This window comes from Atractosteus spatula, chromosome 11 (assembly GCF_055471065.1).
Source record: "Atractosteus spatula isolate fAtrSpa1 chromosome 11, fAtrSpa1.hap1, whole genome shotgun sequence".
NCBI classification, from domain to species: Eukaryota; Metazoa; Chordata; class Actinopteri; order Semionotiformes; family Lepisosteidae; genus Atractosteus; species Atractosteus spatula.
The window spans coordinates 39,092,003-39,118,282 of NC_142716.1; the positions used below are offsets into that span (position 1 = coordinate 39,092,003).

The 26,280-nt window shown below is 42.5% G+C and overlaps 2 protein-coding genes across 3 annotated transcripts in view; one reads left to right on the forward strand and one right to left on the reverse strand.

The window, feature by feature from the left end:
- The first annotated feature begins 401 nt into the window (after positions 1-401).
- unk (unk zinc finger) lies at positions 402-17,532 on the forward strand. Its single transcript, XM_088926596.1, has 16 exons — positions 402-611; positions 2,810-3,019; positions 3,615-3,791; positions 4,734-4,864; positions 5,124-5,259; positions 5,676-5,793; positions 6,802-6,886; positions 7,251-7,393; positions 7,800-7,967; positions 8,495-8,560; positions 9,376-9,550; positions 10,859-10,960; positions 11,303-11,488; positions 13,101-13,276; positions 13,859-14,116; positions 14,396-17,532. The coding sequence occupies exons 1-16, from the start codon at positions 457-459 to the stop codon at positions 14,549-14,551; spliced, it is 2,442 nt and encodes an 813-aa protein (XP_088782722.1). The 5' UTR covers positions 402-456; the 3' UTR covers positions 14,552-17,532.
- Positions 17,533-21,376: 3,844 nt separating this feature from the next.
- unc13d (unc-13 homolog D (C. elegans)) overlaps positions 21,377-26,280 on the reverse strand; it is a 30,185-nt gene continuing 25,281 nt past the window's right edge. The window contains exons 29-34 of one of the 2 annotated variants that reach the window (XM_088926598.1): positions 25,219-25,290; positions 24,575-24,658; positions 23,988-24,108; positions 23,628-23,751; positions 22,563-22,759; positions 21,377-21,874 (exon numbers count right to left, since the gene is read on the reverse strand). In XM_088926598.1, coding sequence (XP_088782724.1) covers positions 21,774-21,874; positions 22,563-22,759; positions 23,628-23,751; positions 23,988-24,108; positions 24,575-24,658; positions 25,219-25,290 — 699 coding nt within the window. In that variant the 3' untranslated portion in view covers positions 21,377-21,773. Of the gene's footprint in view, positions 21,878-22,562; positions 22,760-23,627; positions 23,752-23,987; positions 24,109-24,574; positions 24,659-25,218; positions 25,291-26,280 lie in introns of both variants that reach the window. The other variant, XM_088926597.1, reaches the window with a different exon arrangement.

A 26,280-nucleotide genomic window follows, 5' to 3' on the forward strand; every position in this document is an offset into this window, starting at 1 on the left:
GTTTAGTTTGGCTCTGTATGTCTCATCAACATCGTGAGGTGAGGGGAAGATGTTTTTGCACTTGGGCAAGATGCTTTCAATACATGTATATAGGAGTAAAAAACAACTAAATTGCATTACGTTTTCCTTCTCAGACATGTATAAATACAGTAAAATAAAGCCTGATTTAGACATTACCAAACCTATACAGTTGTAAAATGCAATATTCGCGCACTAAATTAAAGCAGCCTTCGTTTCTTTATCGATTGATTTCAGTTATTAACAAATATTCTTCCTGTAGTCCATACGAGCGAACGCTTGGACCCGGACACTACATCTCCCAAGGTCCCCAGCGGTAGCCCCCCGGTCTGTTTCCCGTTCCCCGTGCCAGGCGCAAGCGCACTTCGAGTAAGAATGCGGACCTCGACGTGTAGACAACAATAATAAAGGAAGAGTGGCGCTGAGAGAGAAGGGAATATGTCGAAAGGCCCCGCGCCAGCGAGCTCCTCCTCGGGGGCTATCGCCGCAGCTGGATCCGCCGCACCCACGACCTCCGCCTCCTCTGCAGCCGCAGGCTCGGCGTCTCCCGCCAGCGTGCTGCACGCACAACCCGAGAAACCGCAGCACTACACGTACGTAACACACCCTCACGTGCACGGACACGCGCAGGCCTCTCGCACCTGACGTGGCGCGGGGTGGGAGGGCTCGCGCGGGCGGTTCTATCCGGTTCGAACCGGTCCGGACCGAACCCGACTAGAACCGATTTGTTCTGAGTTCCCGGAGGTACCAGTTCCAGCCGGTGTGGTTCGGGAATGGGCGGGGAAACGATCTTAAAACGAATCTCATCAAGACGCCTTCCTTGAATTCGACATTGTTGTCATCTTTGTGCCCGTCTAGGTCTTTTTTAGCTGAAGGTTATGCTTATACCTAGTCAACACCGCGAACATATTTGCCGATTTGTTTCGGCGCTATTCTGTTTTTAACCGGTACTCTTTAGTGGGAGCAGTTGCAGAAATGTATTGATTTAAAACAGGCGTATGCTTATTACAATAAAATGTTTACCGTGAATTACCTATAATATATAGCATAATAATTCTGGGTCTTTATGTAAAATGCTGCTTTTTTCAAGCCCAGAGATACAACATAGTTCTGTACACCTGCACACCCGTAATCACTTATAGATTTCGTGAGTTTTTTGGTGCCCATTATTTTGAAGTTTGTTTTGTTTTCTCTCGACGTGCCTTATACGTCGAGAGAAATATACGTATATACGAGAGGAAATATTAAATATTTCAGAAGAAACGATGTTCACACTTAAGGGTATATACAGGAATTTAGTTTCATTCTCTTGTACCCCAATCTCCGGGTAAAGCAATCAAAGCACTTTCATCATGCTCCGTATTTAACGTCTCTGGTTTTCTTTAACTTGTGGGGATGGCTTCCATCGTTAGTATTAGTTTGTTACAGCCGGGTGACCAGTTCCTGCAGCACACTCACACCTGGGTACAGGTGCGCGCGCCCCCTCCTTCCCGCTTGCCCACATCAGTCGCGAGAGCCCCGGGCTACCAGGGTGCATCCGGGTTTCACAGCCTGACCTGGACCCAGAGGGGTGGTTTTGCTTAAGGTGGCACCTTACCGAAGCAGGCCTTTTGAGGGAAGGTATCAGTTTCGGCTCGACGTTTGTATCCATCGTGGCATCTCTTGAGTTGTTCAAAAAAAGAAGACCTATGCCCCACTTACTGTGCCACTGGAGAGAAGTTTGTACGCGTTTTTGTACGTGGTCTGGTCTCGCACACTGGTATCAATTTCAAAAGAGCTCAAATGCAGAGCCGTGTTTGTGGCTTGATTTGATTTTGAGCTGATATTGCTAGCGTCTTTGTTAATACTTGATTACTGTAATCGTCTATATTATCAGGTGTAATTATGTTTTTGTGTCTCCATGCCAAATATGTATTTATGCCATTTCTACAGCTCTTTTTTAAAAAAAACATCTTCCTTTCCAAAAAGATTGTCTTCAGTTAGAGTTTCCAGTATCGATGGAAATGCTGATATTTTGTAAAATTGTCCTGCCGAATTATATAGTTAAATAAACACAGTATAATGATAACAACAATAAAAAAAACATTATTATATATAAAGTCTTTCTTGGAACATCATTTTAAAGTGCAATTCAACATTTAAAAGAGATATAAACACATAACATGACAGTAAATTCAACATTTAAAAGCTGGATCATAAAATAGAGCAGTTCACCAATGCAGTCAGTAGCCAAACTACAGTATTCATACCATTAAAGGGGAGCAGCAACATTTAGGAATCATATTCTGAAATCCATAGGGAGCCAATGCAAAGAACACAAAATAGATGCTAATAGATGTTCAAATATTATAGGCCTTAAAAACTCAAGAATCTGAATTCTGAACCTGCATCAACATTTTAAGCACATTTGGATACACTAGACATACTGGTAGTTTAACTGCCTTCAGGTTAAATTGGCCCTGATGTGAGTGTCTGTCCTGTGATGGACTGGCATCCTGTCCAGGGTGTATCCTGCCTTGTGCCTGTTGCTTGCCAGGATAGGCTCTGGCTCCCCCAATTCACTGTACTGGATAAAAAATGGATGGGTGGATATGCCAGTATGTGCTGCATTGCAATAATCCAGCTTGATTTTGTCCAAACAAGTTTTGTGTGTGCACCACTGAACTTCTAGATCCTGATTTCACGGGCGCATTGCTGTTGCCGTTTCCCTCCTCCCATCTTTGCCCTCCTTGCTATTTCTCCCCTTCTCTGCCTGTCCCACTCTGTCCACCCCTCTGTCCCTCTCTCTCAGGTACCTGAAGGAGTTTCGGACAGAGCAGTGCCCCCTGTTTGTGCAGCACAAGTGCTCTCAGCACCGGCCCTTCACCTGCTTCAACTGGCACTTTGTCAACCAGCGCCGGCGCCGGCCGGTGCGCCGCCGCGACGGCACCTTCAGCTACAGCCCCGACATCTACTGCACCAAGTACGAGGAGAGCTCGGGGACCTGCCCCGAGGGGGACGAGTAAGTCTCCGTGCGGCTGCGGGCTCAGAGTCTCACGTTCTCTCGTGCATGAGGTCCTCATGTCTAGTTGAGTAACACGCCTGTGAGTTTTGTCTTTAGTGCTCCCGTCAGGAGGAGCTGTTAAACGTGTCTTAAGTGATCAGTGCAGCACAATCAGTTTCAAGCTGCTTAGCTCCTGGAGACACATTTTTTTAGAACCTGGATGCAACAAATTTGCCCTTAGTCTTGGTGTTTCAGTGGGAGCGGACTTTGGAGCAGGTTCATCCATGCAGTATTTCTTTAGAATTTAGAATTCTAAATAGAATAGTTTAGAATCATCAGTTGTTATCATCCCAGATGATGATTGGTGTAAATCCCAAAGAGGAAAGACTTAAGTGACCCTCACGCTTGGCTCAGAAATGCCACAAGTCAGCACTGTTCTCTGAAACTTGTGCTGCGTAGAAACATTCCCCCTTGCTAAATTGGTTGTTTATATAGCTGCAGAAGATTGCATGTTTGGAAAAATGTTTTTTTTTTATGAACTGAATATAGAAACTCATGTATTTAAAACAATAAACAAACAGGATTTATGTTCCTGCTCTCCCTTGGGTCTTAGTTGCCCCTTCCTGCACCGCACAGCGGGCGACACGGAGAGGCGCTACCACCTGCGCTACTACAAGACCGGCACCTGCATCCACGAGACCGACGCCAAGGGTCACTGCAGCAAGAACGGCCCCCACTGTGCCTTCGCTCACGGGCCGCAGGACCTGCGCACTCCTGTCTATGATATTAGGTACAGCGTACAGCAGATCCAGCACTGCGTGCAGCTCTGAAACTTCCAGATTCAGTGTCACACTGGACCCTTACTCTTTCACACGTTCAGCACCCCCCTATAGCCGTAGACAAAAAGCCTTGTGTCGTGTGTGCACACCAGTATAAAACTTGTGTCCATGTAAAGTTTCGGCATCTCTTAACTGCCCCAAATAGGATTATAACATAAAAACACAGAAACTAAATTAGGATTGTAAATCAGAGGTTTTCAGCCTCAGATCTGGAGACCGCCAGTCCAGCTGGTTTTATAGGTAACCATGATGTCAGTAATTTCTTAACATGTAGAAAGATTTTTGATCAATTAAACTTAAATGATGTAGAGATCATTTAGGTTGCAAATCTTAAAAAAAAACATACCTTTCAGTCCTCATGGATCAGAGTTTCTTTAAATTATAGTATCAGTGCTGTATGTAAAGACATTTAAACTGTCTGAAAGTTATGCAAAATTAAATAGCTAAAGCACAGAAGGGCTTATCTCTTGGCACCTCTTTTACGCAGAACCTCTCCAGCTTTTCCAGGTTGTGCTGGCTCTTTTTTATTCTGCGTGCTCCCTTCAGAACACTTGAATTTAATTGGCAGCTGGGTGCACCTAGGAATAGTACCTGCTATCTTTATGGACTTACTGGGCTTTAGCGAGCACAAGCTGTCAAAATCTTGGTTAGCCATCGTGTCCACAATCACCTAGACTGCAGGGGCTCTTGTGTTCAGAGTGCAGGTCCACTCAGGGACTGAAAAGTGAACGCAGTACTTTAGACAGTGTGTTGAGGTATATTGCTGGAACTTATGCCCTTAGTAGCCTCCCAGAAAAGGCCATGTGAGGTTCTGGAACAAATGAGTAGGGTTGAACGACCTTCTGCCTCTGCTCTTTCCCATGCTGCTACTCATTCTCTTGTTGTTCCCTCAGAGAGCTGCAAGCTATGGAGGCAGTGCAGAACGGGCAGGGCACCTCTGAAGGGGGCGGGGAGGGACAGCCTGGCATCGCTACCAGTTACGCCCTCATCGAGAAGATCCTGAGCGAGGAGCCTCGGTGGCAGGGTAAGACTGCTGCTCGACTGGAAAAGTCGAGGAGCCCAGAAGAGCTGTGCCTGGCACCTAAGTTCAGGCAAAAAAACCATTATAGTCCGTCATGACCATCGTCTGATCTAGGTTATATTTCTGATCACTTCTTACTGTCAAAGCTACTAGATAAGAACTATCTTTCTGTCCATAATTGCCTCAAATTAGAAATCTAAGCTGCAGAGAGTTTCAAAGCAGTGTTATAACAAAGGGGCAGACAGGTTGTCTTTCTCCACAGAGAACACCTACGTCCTCTCCCATTACAAGACGGAGCTGTGCAAGAAGCCCCCCCGCCTCTGTCGCCAAGGTTATGCCTGCCCCTACTACCACAACAGCAAGGACCGCCGCCGCAGCCCCCGCAAGCACAAGTACAGGTACTGCACAGGGGGGTCCTTTCAGAACTGTCTAGCCCTGTGTATCGCAAGATCTGCAGCCAGGCTACCAGACAGCCACAGTGTCTCCCGCTCCAGCTCCTGCTGAGCTCCTAATGACTGAATTGCAGTGTGTTTGTTAACTCATGTAGACTAATACAGTGTGTTTGGCGTGCCTTTACTCACTCATCCATTTCATGCTGTCTCTCTGTTAAACCTGCAGTACTGTGATTGTGTAAGACTAAGCTGGCAGACCCCAGGCCTGCACATAAGAAGGGTTTATTGTGGAATAGACTGCTACACCCACTGGCTCCCTGACTAAGGAGGATAAAAATCAAGCCATGAGTGCCTGCGGTGGTAATTGTGCTGGTGTCGTGGTATGTTTCAGAGTGCTGAGAGAGCTCTTTGTTTTCTCCCAGGTCCTTGCCCTGCCCTTCTGTGAAGCACAGTGACGAGTGGGGCGACCCCAGCAAGTGCGAGAGCGGCGACGGCTGCCAGTACTGCCACACGCGCACCGAGCAGCAGTTCCACCCCGAGGTAACGGCATGCCATCTGGACAGGGGGCATCGCGGGAGGGAGGGCAGCCCCAGAGACACAAACAGCAGCTGTGGTTTCCTTCCTACTTCCTGTTTATTCATGTGGCTGGGGCCTTTGTCAGGCGTGAATTATCGGGGCTACAACTGTAGAAAATGCAAAACATTTACATACACATATGTGTGTGTGATATGTACTTACACGTCTTTGTGTTAAGTTGGGAGTCCTCTCTTTAGTCCAATCTGTTCGTCTGTCCCTAAAGATTCCTTTTGCGGTTGTGTAGTGCTTTTTATCCCAGAGGATCTCAAAATTCCTTACATGTCGGAGTGGAACCACTTCATCTACCACTGAAGTACAGTACCCACCAGCCCCATTATGCAGCCGATCAGGTGGAGAAGTGAGAGATTTTTCAAGGGGGAATTACATGAAAACCAGGTTGCGCAAACCCACATGGGAATTTAGGCAAGACACTGTGGTTAACGGCACTGCTCTTGTAGACAGTGTCATGGGGAATTTAATGACCAAGCAATATGGATCTCTTTTTCACATCACATCTGACCAACCTGGTTTTCCCACGCAGATGGGAACACAAGAACTCTCAGGGACGTGTATTGATATTGAAACTTGTTTTTTTTCAAACTCATGTTACATTAAACTAACTGAAGACAGATTCACATTTTCATGCAAGTGCCATTGGGTTTGGTATCTTCTTGCAACATAAACTTTCGTAATGGAACAGCATGACAAATTAATATTACATATTTATTCTGATCAGGTACTCCATCTTTATAACATAATTAAACTACCGGCAACATTGATAAAACACTCAGGTCACCATTTGTGAGAATGTTTTCTTTTGTATATTTTTGTAATGCAATTTTAAATGTTTTAGTGAATTCAGACAATCAAGTATTTTGACACGGGGCAGGTGCAGCGGTGATGATTATGATGTCCCAGCTGCAGCAGGAGTGTCCTTGCCGAGGAGGGGATAACGGTTTTGTCTCTCCACAGATCTACAAGTCCACTAAGTGCAACGACATCCAGCAGTCTGGCAGCTGTCCTCGTGGGCCCTTCTGTGCCTTTGCCCATGTTGACCGTAGGTGGTTCTCTGCCCTCCTCCCCCACTGCCACATGTTACAGTTTGCAGAGTTGTAGCTCCATGAACTACCATCACTCCGGTTTCAGCTTGTCGCTGGGATACAGACCCGACTCCCGTAACGTAATGCTGGGCTTCACATTCCCATGACTCGGGACCTTGTTTCCTCTGCAGTTCGTTGCATCTGAACTCCATGCTTTTAATCTGGCTTTTGAAAACCTCAATTGAGCTGTTCTCTAAATTTAATTTTATATTCTTTTTCTGTTGTCCATGTTTTAAGAAACTCTGCTTTAATTATAATGTTTCCAAGATATTTGTCAATCAGAACTGCTGTTGAGAACTGCTGTGCTGGTGTATCCCACAGAGCCTAACTGCAGTGAGGAGGCCCAGCTGTCTTGCCCATCGCCCAGCTCCATGCCGGGCTCTGTGCCCCTCTTCCCCACTGGGGCAGTGGAGGAGTCAGGCCCGGGCAGTCCCAGCAGCGCCCACAGCACAGAGCTCCACGCTGTAAGATCTGTCACTTTGTCATTGTGGTGTTCACACAGGCTGTCGGGGATAAGATGGCAGTATCCTGAAGAGAACCCATTCGCAGGCTGTTCATTGTGTGAATATAGTCTGACTCTAGTTCCACACAGCCTTTGGAAGACATTTGATAAAATTATAAATACTTAACATGTAAAAAGCTACTAGTCCACTTTCACACTTCAGACTCAGTACTTGTGCTTGTTTAGGAAAAGGGATGTCCTTGTTTTCTGCAGATACTGTTTCCTTTTGTCCACTGAATGCAATATAGAGATAGTTGTTTCAGATCTGATTTGAGACTGCTTTGATTGAATGAGAGGTATCTTGAAAAATGTGAAACGCGTGCTGTAGGGCCCGTGGAGATGAAAGCCTGTTGGATTTTTTCTTTCAGGTCCTATCCAGTAGCTGTGGCACCATGAGCTCCTCTGTACTTTCTGCCTCAGAGCACAGTATGCTGGGAAGAGTGCTGTACCCAGAGTCTAGTAGCCTGGAGGCCCCTCTGTCCTGCTGGATGGGCAGCGGATATGGCAGAGCACCAGGGTTCGAGCGCGAAGACCAGGTCAGAAAAGACTAACGTGTAAAAAATGCTTGCAATCCCCAAACTTATTTATTATACTATTTATGCTTATTTATTTATGGCATTCCAGTGAACTGTTGCTCCAAGATAATCTGGCAGCATGCAGAAACATGAGTTTAGTAATTGACTAACTCAAGGAAGAATTGAAAGGGATTTTATATAGTAAGTGGCATTAATAACCAGTGTTTTTACTTCCAGTACTCATTTGTTGAATTTGTTTAATGCCTCTTAGTATATTTATTAATGTTAAGGTATATAGTGTAAAAAACACCTAGGATTTACTGTGCAAAGCTGAAGAGCCTTGCAATTGAATTCTAGCTCTTTATATTTTAGCACTGCAGTATTGTTGTAAGCAGAGTCTACTATAGAAGATTTAAAGAGCATTAGATGAGAATTCCAAACTAGAAAAGTATCAAAACTACACAGGTAGTTATATGCCTTTCCTTAGTTTTTGAAATGTCCTCAGTCATCCGGGTTGCTCTGGCAGTGTCTCATGTGTTTCCCTGCAGGCAAAGCAGAAACCTCATTCACTGGAACAGCGCAGCAGGGAGTCAATACAGGCACAAGGCAAACAGGTACTGATCACCCTCTCTCTCTTTTCCTGGTGTTCGCCTTCACCTACAGCTAAATTCATGCATTTGTCTTGAGTGAAACAGTTTCAAAGGCAGAATGATGCTGTTTCCTAGTTAACTGTTCTAAGTACTATAATATACCAAGTCGGTAGATTAAATTGTTGCTGTCTAGTGCATCCTGGTGTGGATTCATTCCCATCATTCAGTGTTCTTAGTCTTCAGCTAATTTACAGTAGTTGTGGTGAGTGGGTCAAGAACACATGAACAGGAGCACTGTAAAAGCTGTAGAGATCTTACAGATCCTCAAGGCAGTTTAAAGCTGAACATTCAAGATCATTTTCCTAGACAACTCTGAACCCATCACATATAAGACTGGGAAATGAGGAGAGTTCAGGTTCTTCTTTGATTTAATAATTTTCTCACAAGGCTCCCCTGTCAGTGCAACAGAAACAATCTGGGTTGGCCAGCTTTAACTTGCTCTTCAAGAGCACCCTTTATGAGGTTTGGACAAACTGGCTCCAAACCAGAGATGTACTCTTACACTATTTGACACAGGAAAATGTCATTCGTTGTTTTTCACTGGTTATTAAATTAGCTTCCAGCACACTGGCCTAACCATTTTCCATGCTAGAAGAGGGCAGTAGAATGTGGGATCAGTGTTTCAGATCAAAGCCTCCTCCTTTTTCTTTAAGCACAGCACAGCCCTGCCTTTCCACTGTAGTTGAAGTGGACAGTTGTGTTTGAACACAGCATGGTTCAATGTCAAGTATGAGAAAGAGCATACTGTAGTAATGTGTGTTGTCTCTCTCCCTACCCAGGACTTCATGGGGCTCCTCCCTGTGGGCAGCCCCCTCACTTCTAGTATCTCCTCCAGCATGACGTCCAGTCTGGCCACCACCCCACCAAGCCCTGCTCCCCCAGGCATCTCCTCAGGCATGAACGCCAATGCCTTGCCCTTCTACCCCACCAGCGATACTGTGGAGTCGGTCGTGGGTGAGCAGCACGTTCTCATGGGAGGAGCATGAGTTTGATAGGGTGGGCATGAACCTGACTACAGCAAGCTTGTCCTGGGGGCAGAGAGCAGGAGGAGAGGCCGGGTGTGGGGTGTCTGGTTTGGGTTTTGCTGTTTCCACTCCCCCAGTTTTCCCTTCATCATCCCCATATTTCAGGTGTTACAGTGAGGTTTGTCACGCTGCTTCAAGCTTTCATTTCATTCTCAGATCCACTTATTGATTTAACTCCTATATACAGCTAGGCAGGCATTACTTTAAAAGATTAAACTAAACTTAAGATAAGCGAAACAAAACTTTTTCCTCTAGAAGTTCCTACATCATACTACCTTGCTAAGCTGTTGCAGACTGGTCTAACTTTATTCACCCACTGAACAAAAAGAAAGCCGTTTCATGCTTACCATGTGAAAGATTCACTCCTCATTTAGTGGATTGTGACTGAACTACACAAATAGAGGAGTGCAGACTTGGGTGGTCCTGTTCACGCAAAAGCTCACAATGGTAGACAGGTGAGGTGCAGGAGACTTTATTGCAGAGTTCTTGCATTTGAAAGACTCCGTAGAATCCCTTTCTTTCTATATGCATTAGCTCTATCAGTGTGCCTTGATAGCTTATTAAGCCATCCATCACAACCCAGCCAGAATTAATACTGTGCTAGCCCTTTATAGAACGCAATTCACACAATGCACAATTAATTATATCCTTGCCAAAATGTGGACATTAACCCTTCAGTAATTTAAAAATTATCACACTGTGTGCCGAACTACAACTGTAAAAGGCCTTTTGGCGGCCTCTACTGTAATTCGGCTGCTATTACAGTACCTATATAGACCTGCCTGCTACACTCAAATATTGTTTTGCCATGCTTGTTCAGTTTGCTAACTAGCTGTGGTTAACTTTAAAACTGTAGTGTCCAGATGTTGTTTTTTATGTCACGCTTTGTAAAATAACTGAAATGTAGTCCTTATTTTATGATGATGCTCTGATGCTTTGTAAAATTCCCCATGTGTTCTACTGTATGTTTTATTCTCCCAATGTTTCTTGCTCTCCCATGAAGCTGCTTCTTTTGTAGGATACATCAATTGGAGTGGCAATAGATTTCAACATTTCATTAAAAGCTATGTGCGTCAGAGCCAAAGAAAGCTTCCTAATCAAGCAAACCCTTGTAACTTCATTAGGAAAATTGACCATAAATTCACAGAACACTTGGCAGTAAATACTAGGGAAACTGCTGATGTCTAAAAAGCAGTGCTTTCCTAAGGGTGTAAGGTATGCCCCCTTCCTGTTGCAGAATCAGCTCTGGATGACCTGGACCTGAATGACTTTGGCATGGCAGCACTGGAGAAGAGCCTGGACAGCGGTACTACAGTGCCCAGCGCAGGCATCATGCTCGGTAAGGTTGCATCCTGGGGAATTTGTTATATTCATCTTCGCACTGTGGCCGGCCTCCTAATAGGCGCTTACCAGTTTGTGAATCAGTTTTTCTTTCCAAATGTTTTTTATTAGACCCAATTTCAAAATATTTGTATAAAGAAAGCCATGCAAAATCTTATTTTATGATGATTTCTAAAGCTGTTAACTGTATCAGTTATTAAAAGAGTGTAGGGGAACTAGGACAAGGAACAGATTATCTACAATAGACATTGTTGTACACTATATTCAGTATAGTCGCTGCAGCCTTTTTTCTATCTTTTCCGATTCCTGAGTAACACGTTCTGCCATTTCTGTCCTGCAGGAGGCAGCTTGCTGCAGAGCTCAGCGCCGGTCAACATACCGGGCTCCCTCAGCAGCTCTGCCTCTTTCCACTCCACCTCTCCATCACCACCAATCGGAGCGCTTTCTTCCCACTTCCTGTCTTCCCACCTCCCACAGCCAGGTCAATCAGAGAGCACCTTCCTGGGAGCGTCACACAGCTCTCTGGGTAAGTGTTCTGTTCAGATGCAGAGGTGTGATTGGATCGATTGGCCTGCACCCCACTGTGGTGAATTCCTGCCATCATTAAAGGGTAGTCGGGGAAAACAGGATGCTTACACACTTCCCTAGAAGACAACAACTTCAGGCTAATTCTGAACTGTTATGAAATAGTTGATTGAGCCTCACAAAATAATAAGATTTTTTAAACTTTTGCCATTTTAAAGTGTAAAATGAATAAGAGCGTGTGCTAAGCAAACATGTATTAAAATTGTGGACTTTGGGGCAATAAAGTACATACAGAGTGACAGTAAAAATGCATTTATATAATGAGACATTACAAATTTAACAAATGGTATTGGTTCCAATTCCTAAGCATGCATCTGATATTGTTTTCACATGTGTCAGGAGCATTTCTGTCTAATTTTTTTCTAAAAAAACATGCCAAACTGAGTCCTGGGAGGCATGGTGACATGGTTGTTAGCACTGACCCATTCACAGCTCATGAGTCCTGGGTTTTTATTTGCAGTTCCATGTACTCCACATGGCCGTGTGGGTTTCCTTTTAATCCACTGATTTCTAAATTATTCTCTGTCTGCATTTGCGCGTGTGTTTGGTCTGTGATGGCCCGACGCCCTGTCCAGGGTTGGTCCTGTGGCTGTTGCCTGTCAATCTGGGCTCCAGCTCACCACAAAGTGTATTGGTCTAAGTGGGTATTAAAAATGGATGGATAACTGAGACCAATTGATAACAACAGGATTCACTTAGGTGTGCTAACTTGGCCCAGTAGGATCAGGATTTGCATTCATGATAATTTTCGTTTATCTCTTGTGGATAGGACTGATGTTAACACTCCCAGCTGTTGTGCAAGTTCTGTGTTCTCTATGTTTTCAGTGATTTTATCAATTTAATTGCTCCACTGTGCTCATTTTCTCCATATAATGGTCTGAATAGGTGCACTAACTTTCTGAGGTCCATATTAATTCATTATAAGGGGCTTAAAAAAGTTAAATTAATTCAGAGTGTCTGGATAATCCATGGACCGTTTTGAGGTGCCAAGAGGTGTTCTTTTTGATTTCCTGAACTTTGGTTGTAAAAATATCCACACAAGCTATAGATAAACTGCCTGATCCATTGACCTGAGGCCCTCATTCAGACATTTCTTGAAAAACAAGTGATATCAGCTTCAACTAAATATCTGGGTAGCCCATGCACCCAGTATGTAACAGTGTGCAACAACAGTCTTCTTTTTTGCGATTCCAAATGTTTCTTAGTTTCCATGTCTTCAGACCATGCTTTTTGAAGAAATGTGGTTCACATCTTTAACATTTTAGAAATGTTTTTTATGCAGGCACGGTGTACAGCGTAAAAACAGGGTGTATAATTTAATCTGATGGAATCCGTTTTTTTATCATCATAAACATGGGAATAAATCTTTCAGAGAAACTGATTAAGGGAACTACTAACATTGTTGTGTCTCCTGGACAGTTCAGTTAGGATTATTTTGTTGACTGGCCTAGAGTTCCATTGCTTATGTGAGTGAGAGGGGCCTGCTCTGGTTGTTGTCATCCCCACACTCGCAGTGAAGCAGCAACCCACTCAGGATGTCGCTCTCCCTGCAGGGCTGAATGGGATGAGCAGCAGTATCTGGGAGCACTTCCCACCAGGGCAGGGCTCGCCTGGCACCCCCCCAGCCTTGCTTTCGGGAGGGGGAGAGCTGGCCCGCCTGCGGCATGAGCTGGACGAGGCCCATGGTGCACTCAAACAGTGGCAGGAATCATGGAGGCAGGCCACCCAGGTAGGCACCGACTTTCCAGTGTGGAAGTGTGGGCATGCTGCTTCACTTGAATCAAAGGGTATCTCCCCAAGTGCTGCATTCTTTTCAATCATCTTGCAGTTCAGTTTCTTTTTGCCTTCTTCTGTCCTTCAGAGGGGAAGTCAACTTTCAGACACACATGCTTCTGATGTGGAGTACCCTCCTGATGTGACTCACTACTATTTTTACAGTCTTGCTAGTGCAGGGTTACATACTTCTGCATTGCTGAAGAACTCCAATAAGTCTTCTTAAAAGAAGCTGCAAGAATGACATTTCTGTTTCAGCTGTTGGTGTGTTCACCATCTACCCTGTTTCTTTGCAATGGGCAAAAGTATTGCACATGCTTTTAGATAATAGATAAATGTGAATTTTCTTAAAGTGCCCCATTATTCCACTTCTTCCACTTTTCCCCAAACGTTTTTCTGCCACCCCCTTCCTCCTGGCCTTTCTGCCTGTTCCAACGTCTGCCTCTCTCTGGCCCCCACCTCCCTCTGTCCCTCTGTCCCTCTGTCCCTCTGTCCCTCTGTCCCTCTGTCCCTCTGTCCCTCTGTCCCTCTGCTTCAGGCGTGTGAGATGTGGAAGAGCGAGGTGGGGGAGGCTCGGGAAGCGGCCCTTCGACTGGGACGGGAGGGGGCCCTGGCGCAGGAGCAGAGGGAGGCTGCCGAGCGGCAGTCCCAGCAGCTGGAGGAGGAGCTGGGGCGGATAGCAGGTGGGCAAGAGCCCCTGGCGCTGCATGGCTACTCGGGACTCAACAGCCTGCCCCTGGCCGCGCTCTACAGCCTGCAGGCGCAGCTGCTCAGCGCTTTGGAACGAGTGGAGCAGGTAATGTCAGCCTGATTACTGCATTGCCATGTTCTGTACATTTTGCTGTGGTCATGTTGTATAGTATACAGTAGCTGGCATCATTGGACAGTTCTGCACTGTATTGTGTCATGTTATTCAGCAGCTTATTCAGTTCTGTTGTACTAGAACATACATGGATCATGAACCAACCTTTTTTAGGACACTGCATGCGCTATTCAGTACAGCACCGAGCTGGGATTACAACACTGGATTATTGTGGTGCCTCTGTCCTAATGTGTATTTATATTTGCCTTGCAGGCTGTATTCCAGCAACAGAAGATGAAATGTCTGCGGTGCCAGGAGGGGGGACGGGTGACATTGCCGTGCCAGCATGGGGCATTGTGTGAGGCTTGCTCCTGCACTCAGGAATGCCCAGTGTGTGCCCCTCCCCGAACTCTGAGCCTGCAGTCCTGACTGCTCCTAAGACAGCCGGCTCCATGCTGGGCCGGAGAGTGACTGTCCTGTCATACTCCGGCCAGCGCAGATTCCAGCTGTGCAGTGGCACATCCTGTCACAAGCAGCGGCCAGCATTCCCTTTCTCACTGCAAAACCAACAAACATTTTCGTCTTTGTATTCTTTTTTCAGAATTTTTAATGGGTCTAAACGCAGACACATAATATCACCAGATTCATTGAAAGGAGATTGCATGAGAAGAATTGTGCTTTACCTCAAAATCATTAAATCTCAACATATCCACAGTATTGAACTGGTAGTAATCTGGATCCATTTGGTCAATCATTTTTCTGTGTAATGCATTGTTGCATTTTGTTATGTTTCATATTTTGTGAAAAGATCTGAGCATGAGAACAAGATTTCTAGATTAACTTGTTAAAAACTTTGTAAATATTTTTTTTCTGGTAACTTAAAGGTTTGAATTTATTGAAGTTCACACCTATGGAGATCAGTTGGTGTTCATCCTTTTGTCCATAGGGACATTTCTCATTGATTTGATCACTTTTACTGTTTTTTAGAATTACTTCTTTTTTTTCTTCCTCCATCCTCAATACTGGAATCTACAGTTCTTATTCAGATTCTTGTGGCTGCCTGAGTTTTGTTCTGCCTGAAGTGGTTAGGATAATTGAACCCTTTAATTGAACATTTTTTCTGGAAAAGGTGTGGGTGAACAAATCTTGTTCAAAGCACAGGCGTATTCCTGTATTCCAGCAAACGTACACCATAACGGCACATTCAAACCCACCTGCTTCAGGAAGACAGATAGCATGTATTCACCGTGTGACATTGCAACAGTGAAGCACTGAAAGGAGTTTAGGGAGCCCATCCAACAGCTGCAGCAACAGGGGGGCTGAAGTGAAGACTGACTGTAGTCCATTCAGACTTCTGAAGGTGTGGCAGATTTCTAACAAACATCTCTGAGGTCTCAGAGCAACAAGACTGCATTCCAGTCTGAGTTGTGGCCTTTACAGAGTGAGGCAGACAGCAGGCTTCTCTCCTGTGTGGCTAAGAATAATTAGTTTTAGAAGGATCTCTTATAAAATTGATATTGTTACCAGCTCCACTTAAAACCATTATGCTTGAATCATTTCATTCAGTACTGTTTCAGAGGTTCTCTTCTGGCACATGCTTCCTGACAGTGCAGCCCAGAGCTGAAGTGACCGAGTGTTCACTTGACCTCTAGATTGTAGCTCTCAAGACAGATCTGCATATTTACATCTCCTTACATGTTTTTATGCTTACTTCATATGGCAGATTTGCCTGTCTGGATTGTGAATGTGCCTGTATGTGAATGTCATTTTGTAGACAGGTCTTTACAGGGAGATAAAATAGGGACATTTAAGCCCTATGTAAACACTTCAAGATCTAGAATTAAAAGAGCTGTAACTTTCAGTCCTAGTTATACTTGTGTGTATGTGTCCACCTTTGCTAGGATGAGTGTATGACTTGATTCGTCAGGACGTTTTGAAAAAGGATAGGATTTTAAATTTTCCTTAAACTGAAAAAAAATTAAACTTAAAGTTTAATTAAAGTTAAAAATTAACCTTTACACATTCAATGAAATGAAAATTGGTGCTGAATTATTGCAGCAAAATTGTAACTGATTGTTGACTTTTTTGTGCCATGGATAGGACAGAGTGAGCAGATCTGCAAAGTTAGAGATCTGTTTTGGAGAGGCATTGTAAATTAGCTTTTTTTATAAAATGTATTTATAGTAAATAACCTTTTAACTGCGAAAAATAGTGAAACATAAAATATACTTTAGGAATGTTTTTTATCATTAATTATTTGCTGGTAATTAAGCAATAGGGCTCATTTAAGAGGTATAACGCTTAATATAAAAGTTAATTTCAATTGAATAAGTAATTTTAAAATCCTGTCCTATCTCAGTATCCAAGTATCCATTTGAATCATATGGTCACACCCATATGGTGTGATGCTCATATGCAAAGCTGCACTGATAGGTAATTGTGAGTTTTCTGAGAAGGGTGTAAGCAACTATGGAATTTGCACCTGGATGAATATGTAATGCAGAAGCACTTAATTAAAAAATGACGAAGGAGGAAGGGACATTTGAAAACGTGCTTTTTGCTCTCAGGTCTTAATTTGCTGGTTCTAATTAAATGCAAAATTGCATTTAATTAAAATAGTAATGGTCTTCTAATTAGACAGCCAACGTTTACACATCAATGTACAAGTTCTAGGACTGGCCTCAGCAGTTGATTATTTACAGCTCCACTTTGTAGACCAAATCCATATTTTTTCCTATGTAGCTCTAGGCCTAGGATTTTCACAACTTCACCCCACAACTGACCAGTTTCTGTTACCCAATGCCTTCTGACTCTAGTATAACTGAAAGCTGCCATCTGGTGTGGGTAGTGGGATTTACAGGTAGTGGGCGGTAGGTTTAACTTGATTTAATCAGTCATAGGAGGGTGCACTAAGCATGTAATCAGACGTCTTTGTTCTTTACTGCAGTCGTGCTGCAGTTTGCAAGATGGCTCGTCTTCTATTGAAAGACACAAATCAGAAAATCAGTAGGAAGTGCCCTTAACACTGTCTGGAGGAGACAAGATACTCCACTTGAATCTAGAAGAACCAGAGGCATTCTTTTCATTACTGAGCATGAGGTTATGTAGCTATGTATGAAATACTCTGCTTTACTTTACTTTAGCTAAACACTCTGTTGTTAAGAAGACCTATCAGTCTATGTCTATTTTTATTCCTCCCCAAACCTTTATACATGCTAATCTGTGATCTTTTTCTAATCTGTGTGTTTGTCCAGATGTTCATTAGACACACATATATTTCCTCTTTATGCAGGGAGTTTGAAAACTCTTTGCTGAGCAGTGCTAGAAACAAAATGGGCTCCAAGAGCAGAACTTGTTCAGAAATGGTTGGACTTTTTTGTAGAAGAAAATAAAATATATTTTTTGCTAATAAGCTTCTTCTGGGTCACGAGTGATATTTGAATCATTGTATTATCGATTGATGTTTGAATCCTTGTATTATCAGGTGATGAAACACCTTATGGTTTGCAGTCTAGCTAAATTAACCCTTGAACAGCCTGCTGGTGAATTGTTCTTTTTACAAAACTCTACATTTCTGCATTTTGATGTAAAGTAGAATTGCACATACTGACCCTAAAACCAGGGGCCAATGGATCAAAGTCTGTCCTCTGCTAGAGGTTTTACAGTCATGTTGTCTTATAAGATCCTCAGATCACTTTGCTACAAACACTTAAACTGCCAGGAAAAGGTTTCTGTATGCTTTTCACAAACCTACAAGAGATCTGTAGCTTGCAACAAACATTCCATGTATAGCACATATTTGATGTATGTTAGACTGAAATGCATTTTTGGATCTTTCCAAATGAATGTGGAGATAGTTTTGTTTACTGCCATTTGACCCCAATCCTAGACATTAAATTGGACTTCCAGATACAGTCAAATAAACCTTCTTTTGTACAGTCTGGAAATATAATTAACACTTCACTTCACACTTTTTTCAAAACTCACACCTGAGACCGGGGGGGGTGCTACTTTAAGAGTGGACAACCATTTTTTTTAATTTGCAAATTTGAAAATAAACGCAACCCTACCAATTACTAGAAATATTACTGTCTCAGCTTCTCAGACATGATGCCTGACTTCAAATGTAGTTTATCTGTCATTGCTTTTATTTAAATGTTACAGTAGGTTCTGCTACTTAAACCAATTTACAGCTTTTACAATTGTATCCCCTCAAGACCCTGATGCAGTGAAGAGATATTGCAAATGGTTGTGTATTTCTCACAGAACTCTAGTGAGCACAGAAGATCCAAGCCTTACGGACGTAACATGTCTGTAGTGCTGCGGTGCAAACATTTTCTTGGTGGGACACCTTTGTGACCTCACCTTAGCAACCTTTTCACACAAGAAATAACGACATCCAAGAATTAGATGCCTTTGTGAATTTTTAATTCGGGTATTTAGTTGTTGAGATTTTTGGTTCAAGCTGCTTAGCTAAGGGTCAGCCCCCTGACCAAAGGACAAATAGGCTGTTCAGGGGAACTCCAAAAGTGGAGATCAGTTGGAGGAGGGATATGAAAAATAAGATTTACTTAATATATATCTATAGCCTCAGGAAATGACGGTAGGAAAGATTATTATTTACAACAGCAGGCATGAAAGAGACCTGGTTGTCGTCATTCCTTCTGAACTTCAGTTAATATATCATAGCTTGTGTAGAGCAGTAATTTATTGTGGAGATACATCATCCTGATTTTTGCTATCAATGCATTTCGTTACCACTTAAAAATGGGGTTGGGATCCACTGTGTGAGGCATATACGTATGCTTTCCGTAAAAATTCAACAATAAACCCCAAAGATAACCTTTAGAGGTTTAAGAGATTTTGTGTTCTGTGGTGTGTACAATTTGGAGTAATAAATGAACAAGACTTTTCCGTACTTCAGCAGACATGTACAGTATCCATGAGTCTTGGTGGGTGGCTCACTTGCATGGCTGTAACACTAACACTAAGAAAACAAATACTTCACTGCATGAACAAATACACAGTAGCAACTGTATTACAACTGAGAAAATAATAAGTGAAGGATAATCTTCAGCTATTTTCATAAATCTAGCCTTTGTCTTAAAAAGTTGTTTTGTTCAGAAAATATACCCAGAATTATAAACTCAGCTGCAACTATCCCACTCCTATGCTATGTGGTCATGTATGATATTTGTGTACTCTTGTCCTGTAGCAACCTGGAGATCAGAGTATCATTACTAACCCACAGTGTGGCAGTATTAATGAAAAAAATTAATTGGATTTTTCACCTGACATGTAATCTTCCTTACACCCTTTTGCACAACTAAATTTGTCTTGTCATGGTCTTTTGGTCTGACTTTCAGAAAGCCTGAGATTTTTGTGAGGATAGAACAAACAGTGCTTTGGGCTTTTGATGGAAAACACAAAAATAAGGATCTTGCGGCCATACACAGTAAAGAATGTAGCAGCAGCCGCATAATGGGATATTATGCAGTTCAGATTAAATGGAAATCACTGCTTTAGGCTACCCTTACAGCACACATCCTGCCACTTAACAAAGCAGAAGTTTGATGATCACAGGAAAAAAAAAACATTTAAAGAATCATTATTAATAATTTCTCAGTACATTTTTGTTTGAAGGGGAAGGTGTACAGAATTCAATTTGCCTGACTGCTTTATTAGGTCAACCTGTGGGGGTTCTGGTTCTTTGGTTGAAAACTGCTAGGAGTTGTTGTAGTAGAAGAGACTTTCAGAAGCACCATCTGTGCAGCTGAAACTTGCAAGGATTTCCAAGTACAAGAACTGCAACAGGAATGGAGAGAACATGCTGATATATACTTCATCGCTGCAGATCAAGTCCACTTGGAAATCTCTGACATCGATGATTGCTTTGATAGTAAGTTGCTCCTCTGTTTTGGCTGAATTGGGAACCAGGGTACTGCTGCAGACGTAGAGGATCACTGAAGGTAGCATAGCTAGAGAAGAGATTTTGTACAGGGTTTGAACTGGACGACTTTCACTACAGGCATTGTTATATTTTTCAAAATCAGACAACAGTATACAATGCTTTACCTAGTTGAGGGAAATGTGTTTTTTGGAAAGATCTTTTGTCATTGAGAGTCTTGTATGTGGAGGGCAGGTCAGGGTGGTAGTCAAGTGAAAAGAGTAACAGGTTTTTTTTAGCAAAGGTTTTTTAACAGGACGAGCAGAAATCCATCTTACCTTTAAGTAGTTATAACACGGGAATCTACTCTTTGATGATTATTCCAACCACATGTTCTGGAATTATCCATAGTTTCAAGGTACTCTTTGGCCTATTAGTGTTTCTTACATGGTACAGGCATATTGTACATAAAGGCAACTGATATAGTCTCAGGACCAGGGTGTTATAGTCCATGGACCTCAGTAAAATGTTTTACCACTATAATATTAGAGTGTGCCATATATTGAAGAAACCTCACTAATTTTTTTTCTTTGCTTCTCATTGCAATGGGAAGAGTTGACTTTGTGTCCCTGCAAGTTTTGATCAATGTCCCTGAGCACACCCAATCTGAGAACCGCACTGGCAATTGGCTACTGATAGCACACAAGGCATCATCAATTTGATATCATTACTTTTCATAATGAACTAGGAAGGTTCTGTTTTAAGTTTGTGTTTTGCAACTGAAATTAAACATTGCTTAGTTGTAAACTAGCGAGTATCAAACAGTATGGGGGAGCATTTACAATATATCTTAGGAATGGAACTGTGCACAGCTGGTGCAGCCCAGACAGGATAAATGAGTTAGTATAGAGAAGGTTTGGTTGTGACAGGCATCAGAGTAAGGGCTTGGGTAGAACAATCTGGGTTATTAGATATGATAAAGCCTTTGATTTAAAAGAATTACAGTGTGACGGGAATGTAACACAAAGGAAATAATTAGAACAGGCAAGTAACTACCAATAAGACTCCTCTTCTGTAGATTCCCTAAGCCTACAGCAATATCTCTTCCAAACAAACCATGGGTCAATGCAGCACCAGGGTATCAGTCCTCTCAGAATCAGTGTTTTGTAATCCATCAGGTCAAATGGTGGAGAGTTGGGTCCAGGCCCTAATAAAGTGGTCAGGCAGTGAAAATGCAAAGTGTCCATTTTCAAGGGTCCAGTTCATTCAGTTGAATGTCTTGAAAATTACAGTGAAAAGAAAAAAAAAAGTGCCATGAAATAGTATTCAGTTGCTAAGTAATTGCATATTGAATTAAATTCCAGACATAAAGACATGTTCCATTTAATGACTAACAAAGGACAAGATTCATAGGATGACAACATTAACAATTTAAAATAGCTCTTACAATTTTGTCTGTGGAAATGGACTGAATTAGAGCTTGGAGCTAGGCCTATGTGAAGGTATATAAAGTAATGAAAAAAACTGGCTTAAGGAAGACGTGTCATTTCATGTGGTTTCTGTCTCCTTAGTGGAAACATCATTAATTTTGTTGAAATGGCAATTAAAAGCAGTAATTTGCCATTTATCCTGAAATTAGTAGTGGCAGATGAATTGAAGGTTAATTAATGTCACACCCGCCGAAAACACAGGCACCCCAGAAAAAAAGACAACAGATCTGGTGTTGTCGTGGGGTCCGTTCCTCCAGCAGCTCCTCACCTCTGCTCACACCTCCTTGGATTTCTTTTCTCTTTGCTTCCGTAGCTTCACGAAAGCCTGGGCATCTCGCTCTGACTTCCTCACCTCGAGCAGGCGCAGGATCTTATCTACTTTGGATCCGGAGAAATGAAACAGGAACACAGTAAAAAATGTGACGATGGCAGTAAAGGAAAAACAAGAGGTATAGGTACTTGGTCTATCTGTTGCCAAAGGCATGTTATTAGTGAATCAGAAATCTTAATGTCCGTGCTAAAATCTGTGTGTGATCTCTAGAAGCACATAACTATTATTCTAAAAATTTCTTTTTTGTCTTCACACATCTAGTGGTGGTGGAAAATTCCTCTTTCGTGGTCATTGCTAGGTTGTTGAGTGTAGGAGTTTAGAAGCTGAGCTGGAGACAATCAGTTTCAATAGAGCACTTGAAAGGGCAGGTGAAGTACTGCTCTGTGTTACTAGAATAATAACATCAACAACTTAAAACAATTTGTGAAAACAAATGCAATCATAAGATAATGATTTAAAAAAAAAAGATTTAAGCCTTGCAGTGAGCTAGCATTCAGGATTGTTTCCTAACCACAGTGGGTTCATTGAGATCAACACTCAATCAGGATGAACATCTAGCTTGACTTATACATTACACTGTAGAGCTCAGTAGGTTTGGGAACCTTGAAATTTGCTTTTGGGTGGTGCTGTTATTAATATGCTGAGGCAGCTGTCTGGGTAGGTTGAAAAGTGGAATGCCCTGTAGCCCTAAGAGTAGGAACAAGACCACTGGGAAACGCTGGGACAAGGTACCATTTGGTTTGGGGTGCATGAGTGGTAGTCGGATCTGAGGGGTGCCTGTCTGGTCCTGGGCACTCCCTATACCCGGAATCGCCCGTAGTGACAGGAAAGCCTCTCCCTCAAAGTCATCAGCACGCAGGGTGTCATGGTCCAGGACAGTGATTACAAGGCAGGCCCCTGCAGTGTGGCACTGCTCCACAGACACCAGGCTGGCACACAGAGAGAGAAGTGAGGAAGGAGGGTCATTAATCTAGCACCAGTTCAAAAACTAGAAATGCACCTGAGATCAGGCTGGTCTGATGGTCATCTTTTCTTTAATACAATCATTTCTAAATTTTCTGGTCAGTCCAGCATTTCTGGTGGAGCTTCATTGTCACATGCATTACAGGTTTTTTTAGAACAGTTCTCCAGCACTCTTAATGAACACATTGTGCCCAACACTTTCATTGTCATTATCATTAACTTCTCTGCTGGTGTGTGTTTGCGTTTCAGGGCTTCAGACAAACATTTCTAAATTATCTTGGATGAGAGCTCATACATATTGCTGAATGGTTTAATTCAGGAAATCAAGTTAAAGAAGAGATTCAGGCACAAACTTGACATGGTTTTGCTACAGTAACTCAGCACCATTCACACCCTTATGCAAAAGTATTTCTTCTACAGTCATCATATTGTAAATTAAATTAACACTCTTCATACTATCACCATTTTTCTGTTCAACATAATTTATCTTAGAATTAATCACGTCATAAGGAAATGGTCTATATTTCACATGGGCAAAATCTAAATTAATTAGATTAATTAGATCTCATGGTCCAAGAAACAGAGCACACTCAGATATTTTCTTGTCTGTTTGAGCAGGATTGGAACTGACTGTAAGAAGCTTCACCATTAATGATATCTGATTTTCCCGCTTTCCAAACCACTTATATTATGGTCCAGGTCCCTCTACACCTTGAATTCAGCATTGACTATTTGTAATAATAGTTTTCACCAATGATACAAAATGCAATGTGGTCTCAAAAAATGAAAAAAGGCTTATTTTACAACATGTTGAAATAGAAATGGGACTCGTACAATTCAAATGCCTCCTCGAAGAGCGGGTTGAGGTCACTCTTCTTGATCTTTGTACTCCTGGCCTCCACTTCTGGGAAGAGGTGCCGGGGTTCAAGGGACAGATGTACGAATGGGTCACTGGAGCCTGTCATTGGGAGGAAGGGACAATGTTTACGATTATTTGTTTGTCTGACGCACTTATCCAGAGCGATATACTTTAATACCCATCTACAGCACTTCTGAACATCTAAGTGAAACAATGTGCCGAAGAGCACATCAGGAGGGTCTCACCTGGAACCCACAACCTTCCAGTTATAAAAGTCCAGAGTACTAACAGCTACTCCTCACTCCTGCCTTAACCCATCCTGAAAATGGTCATACCATTGGAATCAAGGGGGATAAGGTTGACGGCGTTGAGGACCTCGATGTGAAGTCTCTGGTCTGATTTCTTGTAGGATCCTATCAGCGTCACAGCTCCATACTTCTCATTGGTGTAACTCTTCTGCAAAGAATCAGGAGAACATTTGTCATCCCACCCTGTGCTCCGCCTGTTAAATCTCAAGGCTTACTTGTGAAACGTGTAACAATTGTTGTAATATCATATGCATGTAATGATGGATTCTCCTAGATACTCAGTTTACCGGGGCTGACGTTTCAGAGAAGGGAGACTCTACCTCCCTGGACTTAACTGTTACACTAGGTGGTCTGTCTCGGAAGGATAACTGTGTCACTGGGATGAACCCTCAGATGTTGAATCAGGTGAATTAGGTGTATGCTTACACCTTCAAAAGTGCTCTGCAACTGTATATACCCTGCACTACATTCTGCATAAAAAACACTTGCATAAAATTGTGTACAGTAGCATAATTATTACACTCATTTACTGTGTTAGATACTTTGAGACCATAAGCCTGTATGATGGGCTGAGGACTAAGCTGTACTTTCACAGAGTAAATGATATCACTCACCTGCTCCCAGACCTTCTGCTCCAAGAATTTCTCTATGAGCTGCTGGGTACTTAAAGAGTGTAATGTAAGATGAGCCTTCAGTTCCTGAAGTAGAGAAAAAAGGTTGGTGAAATCCCACCACAGAATAGTGACCACCTGAGGCAGATGTACATCACAGATGTAGGAGTATGGTCCGCTAGAAAATGATACACTAGAATAGAACGGGGCTCACTGGAGACCACTCAGCCAGAATCTACAGTATATTGTTAATTCATCTCTTACAACCCATTTTTAGGAAATGGTCCAGTGGGTTATTTACCGCTGGGAGTTTTCTCCTTCCTAATACATCACACATTCAGGGGCAAAGTGCAGAGTACAGTTCCAAACACTTAACTAGAAGGACGTGGGTTGGAGTTCCTGCTACAGAGGCTGCTATTGCAGTCATGAGATATTTTACACTAAGATTGTTCCAGTTCATCCAGGTCATCAGATAAATGTGTACCAGTGGTCCTGGATATAACCTTTAGATGGAGGAAAGGAGAAATGCAAACTCTCGGTCTGCTTAATGCAACTGTAACGTGGATAAACACGGGCCAGATATACCTCAAGTAGAGAGTGAATATACTGGTGCTCAGACAGGTATAATGTCTGTGCAGGAACCTTACCTTGTATTCTGCAGTATGCAGGGTTCCAAGAGGCAGGCCGTTTCCTTCTGCATGAAAGCACTGCTCCAAGCACTGAAACACAGGCAAGCCAGTCACACATAGGCTGGAGCTCCTCAAATCAACACATCATAGCATATTTTTACAGCAGACACCTGATGGTTTGTACAATTCAATTGAAAATACTTTATTCATGCCCAAGGGGGGTAATTTAAGCAGCAAGCTATGCAACATACAAAACATAACAAATGAAACAACATTAATAAGAAATATATATATGAAAAACAAATGGACTATGAAAATGATTATGAACGTAACAGTGTGAAATATTTAAGAAGGTATTAAAGAAAATGCACATTGGTAGAGGGGCCTCTATCCAACAGGCATTGTAGTGATGAAGCTTATTTACATTAATTAGTGCAAGCTTGGTGGCCTCTGGAACAAAGCTATTTTTTCTTTCTATTTGTCTTGCACTTTGGACAGTGAAAACATTTTCATGAGGGAAAAAGGTTAAAAGACCGATGTAGGACGTTCGATGGGTCTTCAGTGATGGCATAGACCTTCCTCAGGGTCTGCTGGGCATACAGCTGTGCTGGGAGTCTTAAAGACTCACCAATGATTTAGGTGCTGAGGTTTACAACATTGTGAAGGTTTTTTTTTTTTGTCTTTTTACTGAATTAAGTCAACCAAAAGATAAATGAAATGATACTTTCAGTAAAAATATAAACATTGATAGAATTACTTTTGTACTCCAAAGGAAGTCCTCAGTTTTCAGTAAACATAGGTTTAACATTAAACACAGTGCCCAGATATTAATACAAGGCAAAGTACACCATGTTAGCCCCAGATATAGAGTATTTAGGATACAACTGAATGGTTCATTAACTGAATTTAATCTCATAAAAGACCAATCACACAACAAAATATTTCTGAAGCATTTGTTGTGGGTTTTGACATACAGTAAAGACATACAGTAAAAGCAGTCACTAAATTTGTAAGTGCAGTAACAAACTATTTACTGGTTCACGTCTAAGCCATCTTGAAACCTAATCTCGTGAAATATCA